Consider the following 14812-nt stretch of genomic DNA (forward strand, 5'->3'; position numbering starts at 1 on the left):
TACTTTGATCAACTCTTTGATCAACTCTTCTGCTGAGTGACAAGGTTTGGATTCCGAACAGGCTTATACCATTGCTAGCCGCATCTCCCAAGTAGTCATACCCCTTGCTAAAAGAAGCTTTCCTAGTACGGACATCTGCCACAGTATCCACAGTCGTCGGCGCTGCAGGCCGTGAAGTCGAGGTACTCTCTGTCATCGTCCGACTCCCAGACACCGGCCTCTCCATAAGCGGTGAAATAGTCGTCATCATCGTCGAACAACCGATCCCGCACCTCGCCGGCGCCCGCCTCCGAATCGGGATCCCCACCTGTACGCACACCCCCTATTTCGGCTTCGCCATCACTGTTTCCCTCGTCGCCAGCAGCACTCACCCACCGCTGCAGCACCTCATCCGACAAGACCCCCGCGACCTCCCCGCCCGGCCTTCTGATCTCCAACTCCCCCTCCATCTCCTCCCCCTCCCCCTCCCCCCGTCGCCCTCCTCCTCTTCCTCCGCCTCCTCCCCAACCGCCACGGCTGCCACTGCCGCCGCCGCTGCCGTCGCCGCCGACACGGCGCCGGCGACAGATCTCGACCACGCCCCCGTCCGCCGCATGGACGCCGGCAGCAGCAACAGCCTCGTCGGCCACCAGGTCCCGCAGCCGGCGCAGCAGCGCGGCGAGGCGGGCCAGCTCGGCGCGGTGCTCGCGCTCCCAGCGGCGGAGGTCGGCGCGCACGTCGCGCACGTCGACCTCCCCGGGGCGGAAGAGCCCGCGCGCGTGGTAGGCCAGCACGAGCGTGGGCACCTGCGCGGCCCACAGGCGCGGCAGCTCCTCCTCGACCACCGCCGCGGCCCCGCCCCTGGCCTCGCGCGTCCGCACGCTGCGCGTCTTGAGGTCGAAGAGCGCCGAGTGCGGGATCGGCACCGCCGGGCCCGCCCGCGTCACTGTCAGCTTGGTTTGCGGTGCCGTCGTTGTCGTGCTGCTGCTGCTGCTGCTGCTGCTGCCGCCGCCCTGGCCTGTCGTCGTCGTCGTCGTCGTCGTCGTCGTCACGTTTGCGGTGGAGAGGGCAGTGGCGAGTTCGTCGAGGGAAGGAGGAGGAGGAGGAGGAGGAGCGGCGGCGTTGTCGGTCTGTGACGGCCGCGGCGACCACGAGAAGGAGGCGGGAGAGGACAGTCTGTTGGAACGCAGGTCCGGGTCGAAGTCATCCTCCTCGCCGCCGCGGCCGCCGCGGCCGCTGCTCCGCTTGATGTACCCGTCCGCCTCGAAGCGGACGGCGAGGCGCAGGCCGCCAAACACGTACCGTATGAGGCGCTGGTGCGAGGCGGACCCCTTGACGTCGGCCTCCCAGGTCGTGTTGGCCTCGGGGAAGGTGTGGCCGTAGCCGCGGACGTCCGGGATCAGCTCCGTCGGCGAGTTCTCCCGCCGGACGAGGAAGAGGGTGTGCCGGACCTTGTACGCCAGCATGCGGAACTCTTTGTCCTCTCCCCGGACGAAGCTGAGCAGGCTGCCGAGCGTGCTCTTGCAGGCGAAGATGTCCAGGTCCAGAGGGAGGGCAGGGTCGGCGTCGAGACCGGCAACGACGGCGGGCTCGATGGGGTGTCTGGGATACCGGGCCGCGTTCTTGTCACGGTAGTAGCGCCCGCTGTCTTCCTTGAGCTGGGTCGGCGTGACTTGGGGGGTCCATAGAGGGGGCCTCCCTGGGAAAAATTCTTCGGTTAGGTTCATCCATTTGTCGAACTCTTGTAAAAAAAATGAAAATATAAAAAAAAAAACCGTTGGCAAGCTGGGCTATTAAGTAATTAATACCTGGTATCAGAATCTGGGGACCAGATTTCGGTTTGTCAACCCAGCTGTATGAGGCGACAGTCTGTAGGTCTGCAATGCGGGCCAGGTGCTCGGGAGTTTCGCCCGTATCGTCAAGGTATCTGAGCTTCAAGGTTCGGATCAGGGCGCCAAACGGAGGAGGAGGAGTAGTGCTAACAGCAGCTCTTGTTCGGTTCGCATCCCGAGTCTTCCACGAAGGCGGCTTCTGATACCGGCTGGGAGCCATGACGACGAGAGTTGAACATCAAAAAGAGTGCTGCGAGATGTGCGTTATCGACATGATAAAGAACAACCAGACAAGTCAATAAGGGCTTTACGACTGATTTATAACTCGGAGCTCCTCTAGCTGCCCCCGGCCGCCCCCGGTCGCCCCGGATCGCGGGGGAGGTTGGAGGCATGCATTAGTGAGGCCTACCACTAATTAGATCATCAACTCAGACCCGATTGAATTCGGTGAAACGCAGGATTGGGATTGGGCCTTGGGGGCTGCATGCGTCTTGGGCAGTCGGGCTCTCGTCAAATGTCTGCCAACAAACTGTAGCTAACAAACTGTAGCCCCAAAACTATCCCAGCGGTTTCTTGGGTTGCACAACAGCGGCATGCCCTGCTAAGTTACAGTTGAGTTGCAATGTAAATTCAGGCAGACTCAGTATATACCTGGGTACCTACCTATTATTATATGATGTAAAGGAGTAAGGTACTCATCCGATTGAGCCCCGTGCAGGGCACACTGTTGATATGTCCTGTTGGCAGTGATTCTCCTTGTTATTGGGCCATTTTGGAGGCCTGCAAACACCATCCAGGCATCCAGGCGGGGGGGTTCACTGTTGGGCAGATTTGGCAAAAGGGGGCATACAGGAGATTTTTGGGGGTGGGAGGGGGGGGAGGGGAGGAGCTGCGCTGGACTCTTCTCGTTTCGATCTCTTAGATAAACTAGTAATGAAAAGTAGATAAATACCTACTGTGGAAGTTTGCAGAGATGATAGACTGCAAATGCCTGCATCGCTGCACGTTTGCAGCGCTTCCCCCCCTTTCCTTTCCCTTCCCTTCCCTTCTTTCCTTTCCTATATGGTGCAAGGTAATTCGACGAAAGTACCAAGTACGACCTGATCCTGTTCTTTTTTTTTTTTTTTTTTTGAGGACGGATCATGACGGCAACTCAGCCTGGCCGCTTGAAGAGGTGCGGCGGCCAACGAATGGCCGGCCGCAGCCATCTGCATCCAAGTCCTTGCCGTTTATTCGCTCTGGCTCTCACCCTCCCTGCCCCCAACACGGCAGCGCGTTCGGGTATCCGCCACATCCGCCTGCATCACGCGCTGAGGCCAGGCTACCATGCCATGATTCGTCGGTCAAGCAGGCTTACGTTTGTCGTTGGTCGAGTCTTTGCCCAACAAGAATCTGTGTAGATAGATAATTAACCTAATGTATTGTACCTAGGGAGGTACCAAGGCAATCATGGAATCCAAGTGTTGATATAAATGACCGAGACACCCAGCTCAAGCATATCATACTTTTTGTTGAGAGGAAGACCTTGGGGTCCTCGGAGGACACAAACTAATTAGCACAATCTGCTAGTTACCTAATTAGGTAATTCATTACTCTATTCGAGAATCTCGTTGCGATCTCTTGCCAGCTTAGGCGCTCGTTCCTCCACAACGATATCTTGTTTACCAGCTGTCTGATCCGACGACTATCATGTCTTCCTCCGTGGATCCGTCGCGGCGAGCCGCCCGCCTCCACCACTTGTTCCGCGACACGATCGCGGGCAAGCGTCCTGTGCGGACCCGACAGGAAGCGCAGTTGTTTCTCGAAGCGGTCCGCAGCCAGAAGTCGCCCAGCCAATGCGTGGAGCATCTCGTCCCCGCCGAGTCCGGCCTCGTTGCCGTGAGAGAGGCGGTCCGCTCCGACGTCTCCGCGCAGTTCGTCCTGGACCACACCCTGCCTTTCCTCCGATACCTCTCGGATCCCAGCGTCAAGGCCCTCGCGGACGGACAGTTTCTCGAACAGGTCCTCTTGGCCGTCGTCAGCCCCCCGACGTTTCTAAACGCGCTGGTCGCCTTGTACGAAGCACGGGGGATTCCCGATGGCAGCCTGTACCCGTTTGCTTGGCTCGCCCTCGAGGTCCTATCACTCCGCCCCGAAACGCAGGTCGACGCCGGCGGGCTCGTCAAGTCCATCTCAGACGGCCGCCACCTCGTCGAATCCCAGGATCACGCCACCCGCGAGCTCGGCTACCGCATACAAAAGGTCGTCCAGCTCCGGGCCTCTCCGGCGGCCGGGGGCGACCAACAAGTTGGCGGGCCGGGGGGGCGGCACGATAACGACTTTGCCGATTTTCGCCGCATCCGCATCTATCCCACGCCGGACGAATTTTTATCGACCCAGCTGCCGTATTACCAGACTGCCCGAGACGTCGAGGAAACCGAAGCCGCGAGCCGCCCACGGGCTCATCTCGACAATCAGTTCCGTCTCTTGAGGGAAGATATGCTGGCCGGTAGGTTCCCGAGGCACTTAACTATTGATTAATTAATTATACGATCATCCTTGTTTCATAAGAGAGATCCCGTGCTAACAGACGACCCCTCCTCTCCCCCTCTCCTCCGGGAAAAAAAAAAGAGTTACGAGAAGATATCCAGATCGCCATCGGAAAGAAGAAGGGCAAACGAGGCGCCCCGGTTCTGAGAAAACTCCGTCCGGTGGGCATCGACACTGCCGACGGTAAGGGAAGATACAAGCGGAGCGCCCTGCTTGTCCAATGCGGTTCCGGGCTCGAGATTCTCCAGAGCCTGAAGGATGCCGCGTCCCGGAGGAAGTACTTGCAGGATCAGGCCAACCTACTCCGACACCAAGCATTCGGCGTCGTTTGCCGCGGACAGGACATCCTGGGGTTCGCCTTTGTCGACCGGGACGTCGACAGGCTGAGCCAGGAGGTTCCCGTCGTGAGCCTGCAGTTCACCGACGACGACGGCCTCGGGCGCGCGCTTCTCGCCTTTTCCCTGCCCGACCCGGACCTGGTCTCGTTCGTCCTGGTGGACACGCCCGTGTTTGCGTACGAACCAGTCCTCCTCGGGCTGCAACACATGACGGACGCGCCCCTGCTAGACCTCGTCATCAATCCGGCCAAGATGGCCGAGTCCGAATTCAAGGTACCTGACAAGCTACGACCCCTAGCTTCCAAACTTGAAACCATTGCGAAGAAGGGCCAGGGAGGGGGACTGGGATCCCCGGATGTTGTTGATCATATAATGGACAGGGGAACTCAGAAGGTGGTGCAGTTTGATACCTCTCAGCTAGCTGCCCTGTTCCTTGCCCTGAACAGTCCGGTGAGCCTTATCTTGGGGCCTCCAGGTATGTATAATTAAATCAGGCCCTCAGCTGCACCTGATCAAAGGCGATTGTTGGCGAGGGAGGAGGTAATTAACACACGCGAGGACGTCAGGAACCGGTAAATCCTTCATCGGCGCGCAAATTGTTCGCTGCATGTACAAGGCCGGCCTCCGAATCCTGGTCCTGAGCTACACAAACCATGCTACCGACCAGTTCGCCGAGGATTGTCTGGACGCCGGGATTCCCGAGTCGTGCATGGTCCGCATCGGGTCCAAGACCAGATGCAGCGCGCGGACCGCACCCCTGGTCCTCTCGCCACAGCAGAGCCAGTACCGCCGTCGCAAGCTGGCATCGGACGTCATCAACGCCCTGAGACGGGAGGCAGACCTGCTCAGCTCCCAGCTCCGGGACGCGTTCAAAGCGTTTATCGCCTTCGAGCCCAAGTGGGACGACATCGAGGAGTACCTGGAGTTTGCCGAAGGGGGCTTCCGCTTTCTCGACGCCTTGAGGGTGCCGACCGACGGAGACGAGGGCTGGACCCAGACGGGCAAACGGGGGAGGACGGTCGGGCCGGATTACCTGTATCACCAGTGGATCCAGGGCCACGGCCCCGGGCACTTTGCGAGCCGGATCCCGGCCGGAGACGCGAGAAGGGTGTGGGAAATGGGCCGCGCCGTCCGGCAGGAACACCACGCCGGGTGGCTGCGGGCCCTGACCGAAGAGCGCCTCGAGGCGGTCAAGGGGCTCGGCCGGCTGTACGACGAGGTGCAGAGGAAGATGGAACTCTACCGGGGCGAGGCCGACGCCCAGGTGGTCCGGCAGAAGAAGGTCGTCTGCTGCACCACGACCGGGGCGGCCAAGCACGACCGCTTGATCCGGGCGGCCAGCCCGGACGTGATCCTGGTCGAGGAGGCGGGCGAGATCCTCGAGAGCCACGTGCTGACGGCCCTGGCGAGCCCGACGGTCAAGCAGCTCGTCCTCATCGGCGACCACCAGCAGCTGAGGCCCAAGATCAACAGCTACGCCCTCTCGGTCGAGAAAGGCGACGGCTTCGACCTGAACCGCTCCCTCTTCGAGCGGCTGATCCGGAAGGGGGCGGCGCACGCGACCCTGCGCAAGCAGCACCGGATGGCGCCCGAGATCTCCGTCTTCGCCCGCGAGCTCACGTATCCGGAGCTGCTCGACGGGCCCGGGACGGCCGGCCGACCGGGCATCCTCGGGCTGCAGGACCGGGTCGTGTTTGTGAACCACGACAGGTCCGAGGACCCGGACGCGCAGCTGCGGGACCGTTGGGACCCGAGCGGGAAGACGAGCAAGAGGAACCGGTTCGAGGCCGACATGGTCGTGCGCTGCGTCAAGTACCTCGGCCAGCAGGGGTACGCCCCGGACCGCATCGTCGTCCTCACCCCTTACATAGGCCAGGTACGGCTCCTGAGGGAGCACCTGGCCGAGAACAAGCACGATCCCGCCCTGAGCGAGTTCGACAAGGCCGAGCTGATCCGCGCCGGTCTCCTGAGCGAGGCCGCGGCCAAGCTCGACAAGAAGCCTCTCCGGGTCTCCACCATAGGTCTGCATCCTATTATTTCTCTCTTCTTGTCTTTTATCGTTGTCTATTTTGTGACTACCTACCTACTTAGCTACCTACCTAACTCGTCAAAAAATGTACCTGACTAACCCGACGGACAACTCCAGACAACTTCCAGGGCGAGGAGGGCGACATCGTCATCGGCTCGCTCACGCGGAGCAACAGCAAGGGCGACATCGGCTTCATGGCGGCCCCGGAGCGGCTCAACGTGCTCATGACGCGCGCCCGCATCGGCGTCATCCTGATCGGCAGCGTGGACACCTTCATGCGGAGCAAGAGAGGAGGCGCCGCCTGGCACCGCTTCTTCGACCTGCTCAAGGCCCGCGGTCACCTGTACGACGGCCTGCCCGTCCGGTGCGAGAGGCATCCCGACCGGACCGCCCTGCTCAGGGAGCCACTCGACTTTGACAAGTCGGCCCCCGACGGCGGCTGCACCGAGCCATGGTACTTTCTTCCTCCCTCCCTCTCTCTTTGTTGTTTTTATTATTATTATTGTTGTTGTTGTTGTTGTTGCTTCCGTCGTCCGTCCCTTTCGTCTCCTTCGATCTTGTTCGTTCTTTGCCTCGCTGACCCTGTCATGATATTAATATTACCAAGCAACGCCCTCCTCAAGTGCGGCGCCCACAAGTGCCGGTCCCGGTGCCACCGCGTGACCGACCACAGCCGGGCCGAGTGCAACCAGGTGGTGACCAAGGTGTGCGAGAGGCAGCACAGGACCAATGTCCGGTGCGGCAAGCGGCACGAGACGTGTGGCAGATGCGTCGAGGAGGACAAGGAGATGGAGCGCCGGGCCAGGCGGGACCTCAAGCTCGAGGAGGAGCGGGCCAGGCGCGAGGCCGAGTACACGCGCCAGCTGCGCGAGATCCGGGACGAGGTCGAGCACCAGCGCCGCATCAACAAGTCTCACGCCGAGGAGGAACGGCGCAAGGAGACGCTGGAGCAGCACCGGTCCGAGCTTCGGGCGCTCAAGGACGCGGAGCAGAGGCTCCGTCACCAGAACAAGCTCAAGGCCGAGGCCGGGGCGGCCGCCGCCGCCGCTGCTCGGGCACAGAAGAAGGCGTCGTCGTCGTCGTCGTCGTCGTCGTCGTCGTCGTCGTCCTCCAAGCAGACAAACGGGCAGGTCGATGGTTCCTCCCCGGCGACGACGGAGGACCCCGACTGCTCGAGCGGCCCCGAGGCGGAGTGGAACTTGATGAAGCAGTCCGAGGGGGCGCAGAGCAAGCCGCTGGACGAGCTGATGGAGATGATCGGACTCGAGGACGTCAAGCACGAGTTCCTCAACCTCAAGTCCAAGGTCGACACGGCGCTGCGACAGGGCATCTCCTTGGCCTCCGAGAGGTTCGGCTGCTCCATGCTGGGCAACCCCGGGACGGGTGAGTTGGGGCGCGTATCATCATCCCCATGGTGCTGTCGGTGCTTTCTGGTCCGTTTCTAACCAACCCTGTCGGTTACGTATTGTCTAGGAAAAACAACCGTGGCCCGCCTGTACGCCCAATTCCTCACCGAGCTGTGCGTCATCCCGGGCTCCTGCTTCAAAGAGAACACGGGCGCCGGGCTGGCGAACCTCGGCGTCTCGGGCTGCAGGGACCTGATCGACGAGATTCTCAACGAGGGCGGCGGGGTGCTCTTCATCGACGAGGCCTACCAGCTCACCTCGGGCAGCAGCTACGGCGGCGGGGCCGTGCTCGACTACCTGCTCGCCGAGGTGGAGAACCTCAGGGGCAAGATCGTGTTCGTGCTCGCCGGCTACAGGAAGCAGATGGAGGGCTTCTTTGCCCACAACCCGGGGCTGCCGAGCCGGTTCCCCGTCGAGATGAGCTTTGCCGACTACGCGGACGAGGAGCTGCTCAAGATCCTGGTGCTCAAGACGAGCAAGAAGTACAACGGCTCCATGACGTGCGAGGACGGGCCGACCGGCCTCTACTGCCGCATCGTCGCGGGGCGGGTCGGCCGCGGGCGCGGAAAGGAGGGCTTCGGCAACGCGCGGGCGATCGAGAACGCGCTCGACAGGATCTCGCGCCGGCAGGCGGACCGGCTGCGGAGAGAGCGGAGGGAGGGCGTCGAGCCGAGCGACTTTTTCTTCACCAAGGAGGACCTCATCGGCCCGGAGCCGGGCGAGGCGCTCGCCAAGTGCGAGGCCTGGAAGAAGCTCCAGGGCCTGGTCGGGCTGGCGGCCGTCAAGCAGGCGGTCAGGTCCCTCGTCGACAGCATCCAGCAGAACTACCTCCGCGAGCTGGCAGAGCAGCCGCCCATCCAGTACTCGCTCAACAAGGTCTTCCTCGGCAATCCCGGCACCGGCAAGACGACCGTTGCCAAGCTGTACGGCGAGATCTTGGTCGCTCTCGGACTGCTCTCCAAGGGCGAGGGTAAACCTTCCCCCTTTTTTCTCTTTCTCTCTTTCTCTCTTTCTTCCAAACACTATCAGGGCTACCAGGGGGATGGTTGCTGACCGAGAGGGTGGAATAGTCGTCGCCAAGAACCCGTCAGACTTTGTCGGGGCCCATCTGGGGCAGTCGGAGCAGCAGACCAAAGGCATCCTGGCGGCATCGCTTGGCAAGGTCCTCGTCATCGACGAGGCCTACGGCCTCTACGGCGGCGGCGGCGGCGGGGGAGCACAAGGCGGCGGGGCGGCTCCGGACCCGTACAAGACGGCCGTCATCGACACCATCGTGGCCGAGGTCCAGAGCGTGCCCGGAGACGACCGCTGCGTCCTGCTGCTGGGGTACAAGAGCCAGATGGAGGAGATGTTCCAGAACGTCAACCCGGGCCTGAGCCGGCGGTTCCCCATCGCGTCGGCCTTCTACTTTGACGACTTCACCGACGAGGAGCTCCGCACCATCCTCGACAGCAAGATCAAGCAGCAGGGGTACGAGGTCGGCAGCCGGGCCGCCGGCGTCGCCATGGAGATGCTGAAGCGGGCGCGGAACCGGCCCAACTTCGGCAACGCGGGCGAGGTCGACATCCTGCTCGACGCCGCGAAGGCACGCCACCAGGCGCGCTTCTCCCGGGGGCAGGCCGGGTCGGCGAACCTCCTGGAGGCGCGCGATTTCGACGAGGATTTCGACCGGGCCGAGAGGGCCGAGACCGACGTGCGCAAGCTGTTCGAGGACTCGGTCGGGTCTGACCAGGTCGTCTCGCTGCTGGAGGGATACCAGGAGACGGTCCGGACGATGCGGGCGCTAGGGATGGACCCGAGGGAGAACGTACCGTTCAACTTCCTCTTCCGCGGCCCGCCGGGGACGGGCAAGACGACGACGGCCAGGAAGATGGGCAAGGTCTTCTATGACATGGGGTTCCTGGCCACGGCCGAGGTGGTCGAGTGCTCGGCCACCGACCTGATCGGCCAGTACGTCGGGCAGACGGGGCCCAAGGTGCGGCAGCTGCTGGACAGGGCGCTCGGCAAGGTCCTCTTCGTGGACGAGGCCTACCGGCTGGCCGAGGGCCACTTCGCCAAGGAGGCCACGGACGAGCTCGTCGACTCGGTCACCAAGGAGTGCTACTTCAAGAAGCTCGTCATCATCCTGGCCGGGTACGAGGCCGACATCAACCGCCTCATGTCGGTCAACACGGGCCTGACCTCGCGCTTCCCGGACGTGGTCGACTTCCGGCCCCTGACCGGCGACGAGTGCGTCGACCTGCTGCTGCGGCTGCTGCGCAAGCAGCGGGACCTCGTCCGGTCCAAGAGCGGCAAGGACCTCCTCGACCTCTCCTGCTTGGAGGCGCCCGCGGCCGGGTTCAGGCAGCGCCTGGTCCAGACCTTCACGGGCCTCGCCGCGCAGGACAACTGGGCGAGCGCGCGAGACGTCCAGGCCGTGGCCAGGGCGGTGTTCAACAAGACCCTCCGCAACAAGGAGGCCCTCGCCGCCGGCCGCCTCGCGCTCGCCGAGGGGACCATCACCGAGGTGCTGGACGGCATGCTCCAGGAGCGTGCCGCGCGCGCCGACTCCGCGAGGCCGGTCCCGACTACTCCTACTCTCGACAAGCTGCGAGGCCTCCTCAAGCAGCAGCAGCAGGAGCAGCAGCAGCAAGCCAGCCCTCCGCGGCAAAACGCCGCCCCCTCTCCTCGGCCTCGGTTCGCAACGGCAACAACAACAACAACAACAACATCATCATCATCGTCATCGTCATCATCGTCATCGTCATCAACGGCCGCAGCGACCTTTCCGAGTACGGCGCCGGAAGACGCGGACCCGGCGACAGCACCAACGAGCCAAAGGCAGCCCACCGCACCAATCGAGACGGCGAGGACGCGCACCGCCAAGCAGCCGCCTCCGACGAGCGCCGGCGACGCGCGGCGGCGCGACGCGGGCGTGAGCGACGAGGTGTGGGAGCAGCTGCAGCGGGACCGGCGGGCGCAGGAGGAGCGGGAGGCGGAGTACCGACGGCTGAAGCGGGACGCGGCGGCGGCGGCGACGGAGGCGGCGCGGGCGCGGATCGTGGCCCGGCTGCTGGAGGAGGAGGCGCGGCGGCGGGAGGAGGCCAGGGCGAGGGAGCGGCTGCGCCGGACGGGCCGGTGCCCGGTCGGGTACGACTGGATCAGGCAGGAGGGCGGGTGGAGGTGCGCGGGGGGGTCGCACTGGATGGGCGACGGGGATCTGGGGATGGAAGACGGATAGAAATTTATCTCTCGTCATGTACATACCTGTAGCAGACCCGGCGAGCCTGGTCGTGGTGTCTCTAAAGTTTACTCGTTAATTAGGTGAATATCTATTATAGATGGGGGCAAGTGGGAATGATTCGAACGGAACAATGCCATCTAATTAATTACACGTGGGGGACTTACCATCGGAGTTTACCATGTTATTCGTGGAAACGAAATCGTCTTGGGCGGTCTGACACTAGATAATGAGAGAGTCGCTGAAAGAGATATCAAAATCTCTGTCTGACTGCCGTCGAGCATGAACCCCTGACCCCTTACTTCCACTTCAGTTAAGGTTGCCTCTGTGCAGCATAATTTGATTACAAGTAGATGAGGTACAACAAACCTACTAATGGCTGATAGGTAACCAAGCGTCTTTTGCTTAAGGGTGCTCCGAGTTATCTGAAGCGTGCTTTTGGCCGAATACGGGTTAGAGATCCATGGATGCTATACAAGTATTCTATTTGACGGGAGTTGAGAAAAATTGTAAGGAGCCTAGCAGGTACTCGGTATAACTGCATAAATAACTTGCCTCTTGCTTAGGATATATAAGGACCGAGTACCTTGGTCACTTATAATTTAACTGTGGATTAATTACTACGTAGTGATCTTGTCTACTATATAATTACTCCTAGGTAAAATAGTTACTACATCATACGTACTGTACATCCGTACAGTATATAAATGCCCCCGGACTGAGGCGAAACCTGGGCGTCCCCTGCAGCTCCCGAATGCGGGGCGGTACCCACTCCGCCTTGGGGTTCAGGGACCAAACTCCCCTGAAATTGGACCCTGAAGTTCGCATTGGCGGGGCCAATCTTACTGCATCTGACCTTGGTAGAAGTTAGTTACTTAATCGCCAAGGAATCCGCCGCGGTCTTTCGGTCCATCGGCACCAAATGAGCCTGCCACACAGCCTGCGCCGTGCACCCAACGGGCGGGAACACGTCTTGGCCGGCCAGGAACCTGGCCAGAGACAATGGCTCAGAATATTTTAGCGCGCGCCGCTCGAGACCAGCGACGCGAGGACTCCGTACACAGTAAGTACATAGATCCGTTCGGATGCGGGCATCGAACTTGGCTTTCGCGCGGGGAACAAGATCTGACGGGCATGGCGTACCTCAGAAGAGGCTGGCCGTTCTGCTTCCTTCCGCCAAAGCTGCGGCGCAGCCTGGCCCTCGATCGCCGGCTCGGCCGAGTGCTCTTCGCTGCGACCCTGTTCGTGGCCCTCACGCTGCTGCTCCGGCCGTCTCGACCGCACTTGCACCACCATCCACATCCCCATCCGCATCCGCATCCGCCCCCGCACGCCGACGAGACCCGACAGTCGCACTCTTCGGGCAGCGACCGTCCCGAGATCCGCTTCCGACCCAGCAGCTTCGACTGGTCCTCCGTGGTCCAGCGCTACCCCGTCTCGTCGATCCGGCCGCTGCCCACGGGCAGTCCGCAGCCGCAGCGTCCCATCCAGCACGCCTTTCCCGGCTACGTGCACGATGCCACCACCCGGGCCCGGCAGCAGGCTGTCCGCGCCGCCTTCGTCAAGAGCTGGACGAGCTACAAGACGCACGCCTGGCTGCGGGACGAGCTCGCGCCCGTGAGCGGCGGCGGCAGGACCACATTCGGCGGCTGGGCGGCCACCCTCGTCGACGCGCTGGACACCCTCTGGATCATGGGCCTGACCGACGACTTCTACGAGGCCGCCGCCGCCGCCGCCGCCCGGCTGGACTGGGCCGACACCCCCGACAGCGCCGCCAACCTCTTCGAGACCACCATCCGCCACCTCGCCGGCCTCCTCGCCGCCTACGACCTGAGCGGCGAGCCCGCCCTGCTGGCCAAGGCGAGAGAGCTCGGCGACATGCTCTACCTGGCCTTCGACACCCCCAACCGCCTGCCCGCCTTCTGGTTCCGCTTCGAGGACGCCAGGCAGGGCCGCCAGGTCGCCGGCACCGACGACCCGTCCGCGAACCCCTGCTCGCTCTCGCTCGAGTTCACCCGCCTGTCGCTCCTGACCGGCCACCCCAAGTACTACGACGCCGTCGCCCGCGTCACCGACTTCCTCGAGCGCTCCCAGAACCAGTCGAGGCTGCCCGGCCTCTGGCCCAGGTCCATCAACTTCCGCGACGAGTCGGTCGACCAGCAGGGCGCCTTCACCCTCGGCGGCCAGGCCGACTCGCTGTACGAGTACCTGGCCAAGATGCCGGCCCTGCTGGGCCGCGGCCGCGCCCCCGCGAGCTACGAGAACATGTACCGCGCCGCCATGGACACCTCGGCCCGCCACATGCTCTTCCGCCCCGTGGTGCCCGACGACGACCCGGAGGGCCGCGACGTGCTCTTCGCCGGCGACGCCTACGCCTACCGCGACCGCCGAGTCGAGCGCATCCCCCAGGGCCAGCACCTGGCCTGCTTCGCCGGCGGCATGTTCGCCCTCGGCGGCAGGCTGTTCGCCATCCCCGACCACGTCGCCCTCGGCGAGCGCCTCGCCCGCGGCTGCGCCTGGGCCTACCACGCCTTCCCCACCGGCCTGATGCCCGAGCTCTTCACCATGCTGCCCTGCGACTCGCTCGACGGCCCCTGTCCCTGGGACGAGAACCGGTGGCGGCGCGAGCGCGGCGCCGTCCGCCTGCCCAGGGGGTTCAAGAGCGCCCGCGACAAGCGCTACATGCTCCGCCCGGAGGCCATCGAGAGCCTCTTCTTGCTGTACAGGATGACGGGCAAGGAAGACCTGCGCGATCTGGCCTGGCGCATGTTCCGGTCCGTCATGGAGGCCACCGAGACGCCCCTCGCCAACTCGGCCATCGCCGATGTCACGGTCGAGGGCGAGACCACCAAGATGGATTCCATGGAGGTAACAAAAAAAAAAATTATGATCTCAAACAGTCGCTGACCATGACGCGCGCGCGCGCACACACACATACACATAGAGTTTCTGGCTGGCCGAAACGCTCAAGTACTTCTACCTCATCTTCTCCCCGCCCGATCTCATCAGCCTGGACGACTTCGTCTTCAACACCGAGGCCCACCCGTTCCGGCGAGAGAAGCCGGCGTCCATTCGCGACGCAGCAGCGCCTGGAGAAACCGCCGAGGAGGGGGAAGCATAGACCATGTATCCGTATTTCCAATATACAATTAATGTAATCACACAACGATGGAGCATCTTGTGTTCATCCGGCTCCTGGAGATGCCACTGCCAGGCTAGATCGGATTCATCACCGCCGTTTATGTATTTGGCAGCCAGAACCCGTTCACGAGGGCCGGGACAGGTTCCCTCGCCATGACTGATACCTTTTTGTCGTGTAAGCATTGCCGTTGTTTGATGAGCACCAATCTGATTGATCCGAAGAGCTAATTGGATAACTTCTTCCGGACAAAGTCGCCAAACAGGCAGGAAGAAGGCAGGAAGAAATCCGGATACTCGATGAACTGCGGCTCCCTTCGTGATATCGGGTCCCCCCCCCC

The 14812-nt window shown here is 62.5% G+C and overlaps 3 protein-coding genes across 3 annotated transcripts; 2 read left to right on the top strand and 1 right to left on the bottom strand.

Moving 5' to 3' along the window:
* Positions 1-84: 84 nt before the first annotated feature.
* Positions 85-2125, bottom strand: P884DRAFT_318039 (uncharacterized protein). Its single transcript, XM_069445328.1, has 3 exons — positions 1788-2125; positions 524-1678; positions 85-478 (listed from the first exon to the last, which is right to left on the bottom strand). The coding sequence occupies exons 1-3, from the start codon at positions 2029-2031 to the stop codon at positions 123-125; spliced, it is 1755 nt and encodes a 584-aa protein (XP_069293647.1). The 5' UTR covers positions 2032-2125; the 3' UTR covers positions 85-122.
* Positions 2126-3500: 1375 nt separating this feature from the next.
* P884DRAFT_318054 (P-loop containing nucleoside triphosphate hydrolase protein) lies at positions 3501-11333 on the top strand (the record flags this gene model as incomplete). Its single annotated transcript, XM_069445329.1, has 10 exons — positions 3501-4299; positions 4422-5153; positions 5245-6699; positions 6825-7161; positions 7315-8090; positions 8181-9083; positions 9184-9590; positions 9672-9878; positions 9966-10619; positions 10938-11333. The coding sequence occupies 10 exons, from the start codon at positions 3501-3503 to the stop codon at positions 11331-11333; spliced, it is 6666 nt and encodes a 2221-aa protein (XP_069293648.1).
* Positions 11334-12467: 1134 nt separating this feature from the next.
* Positions 12468-14454, top strand: P884DRAFT_211900 (glycoside hydrolase family 47 protein; the record flags this gene model as incomplete). The annotated part of the gene is made up of 2 exons (XM_069439118.1): positions 12468-14201; positions 14278-14454. 2 exons carry the CDS (start codon positions 12468-12470, stop codon positions 14452-14454), a joined length of 1911 nt encoding a protein of 636 aa, XP_069293649.1.
* Positions 14455-14812: the final 358 nt, after the last annotated feature.

Source organism: Thermothelomyces heterothallicus (genome assembly GCF_042370625.1).
Source record: "Thermothelomyces heterothallicus CBS 202.75 unplaced genomic scaffold P884_scaffold_38, whole genome shotgun sequence".
Taxonomy (NCBI): domain Eukaryota; kingdom Fungi; phylum Ascomycota; class Sordariomycetes; order Sordariales; family Chaetomiaceae; genus Thermothelomyces; species Thermothelomyces heterothallicus.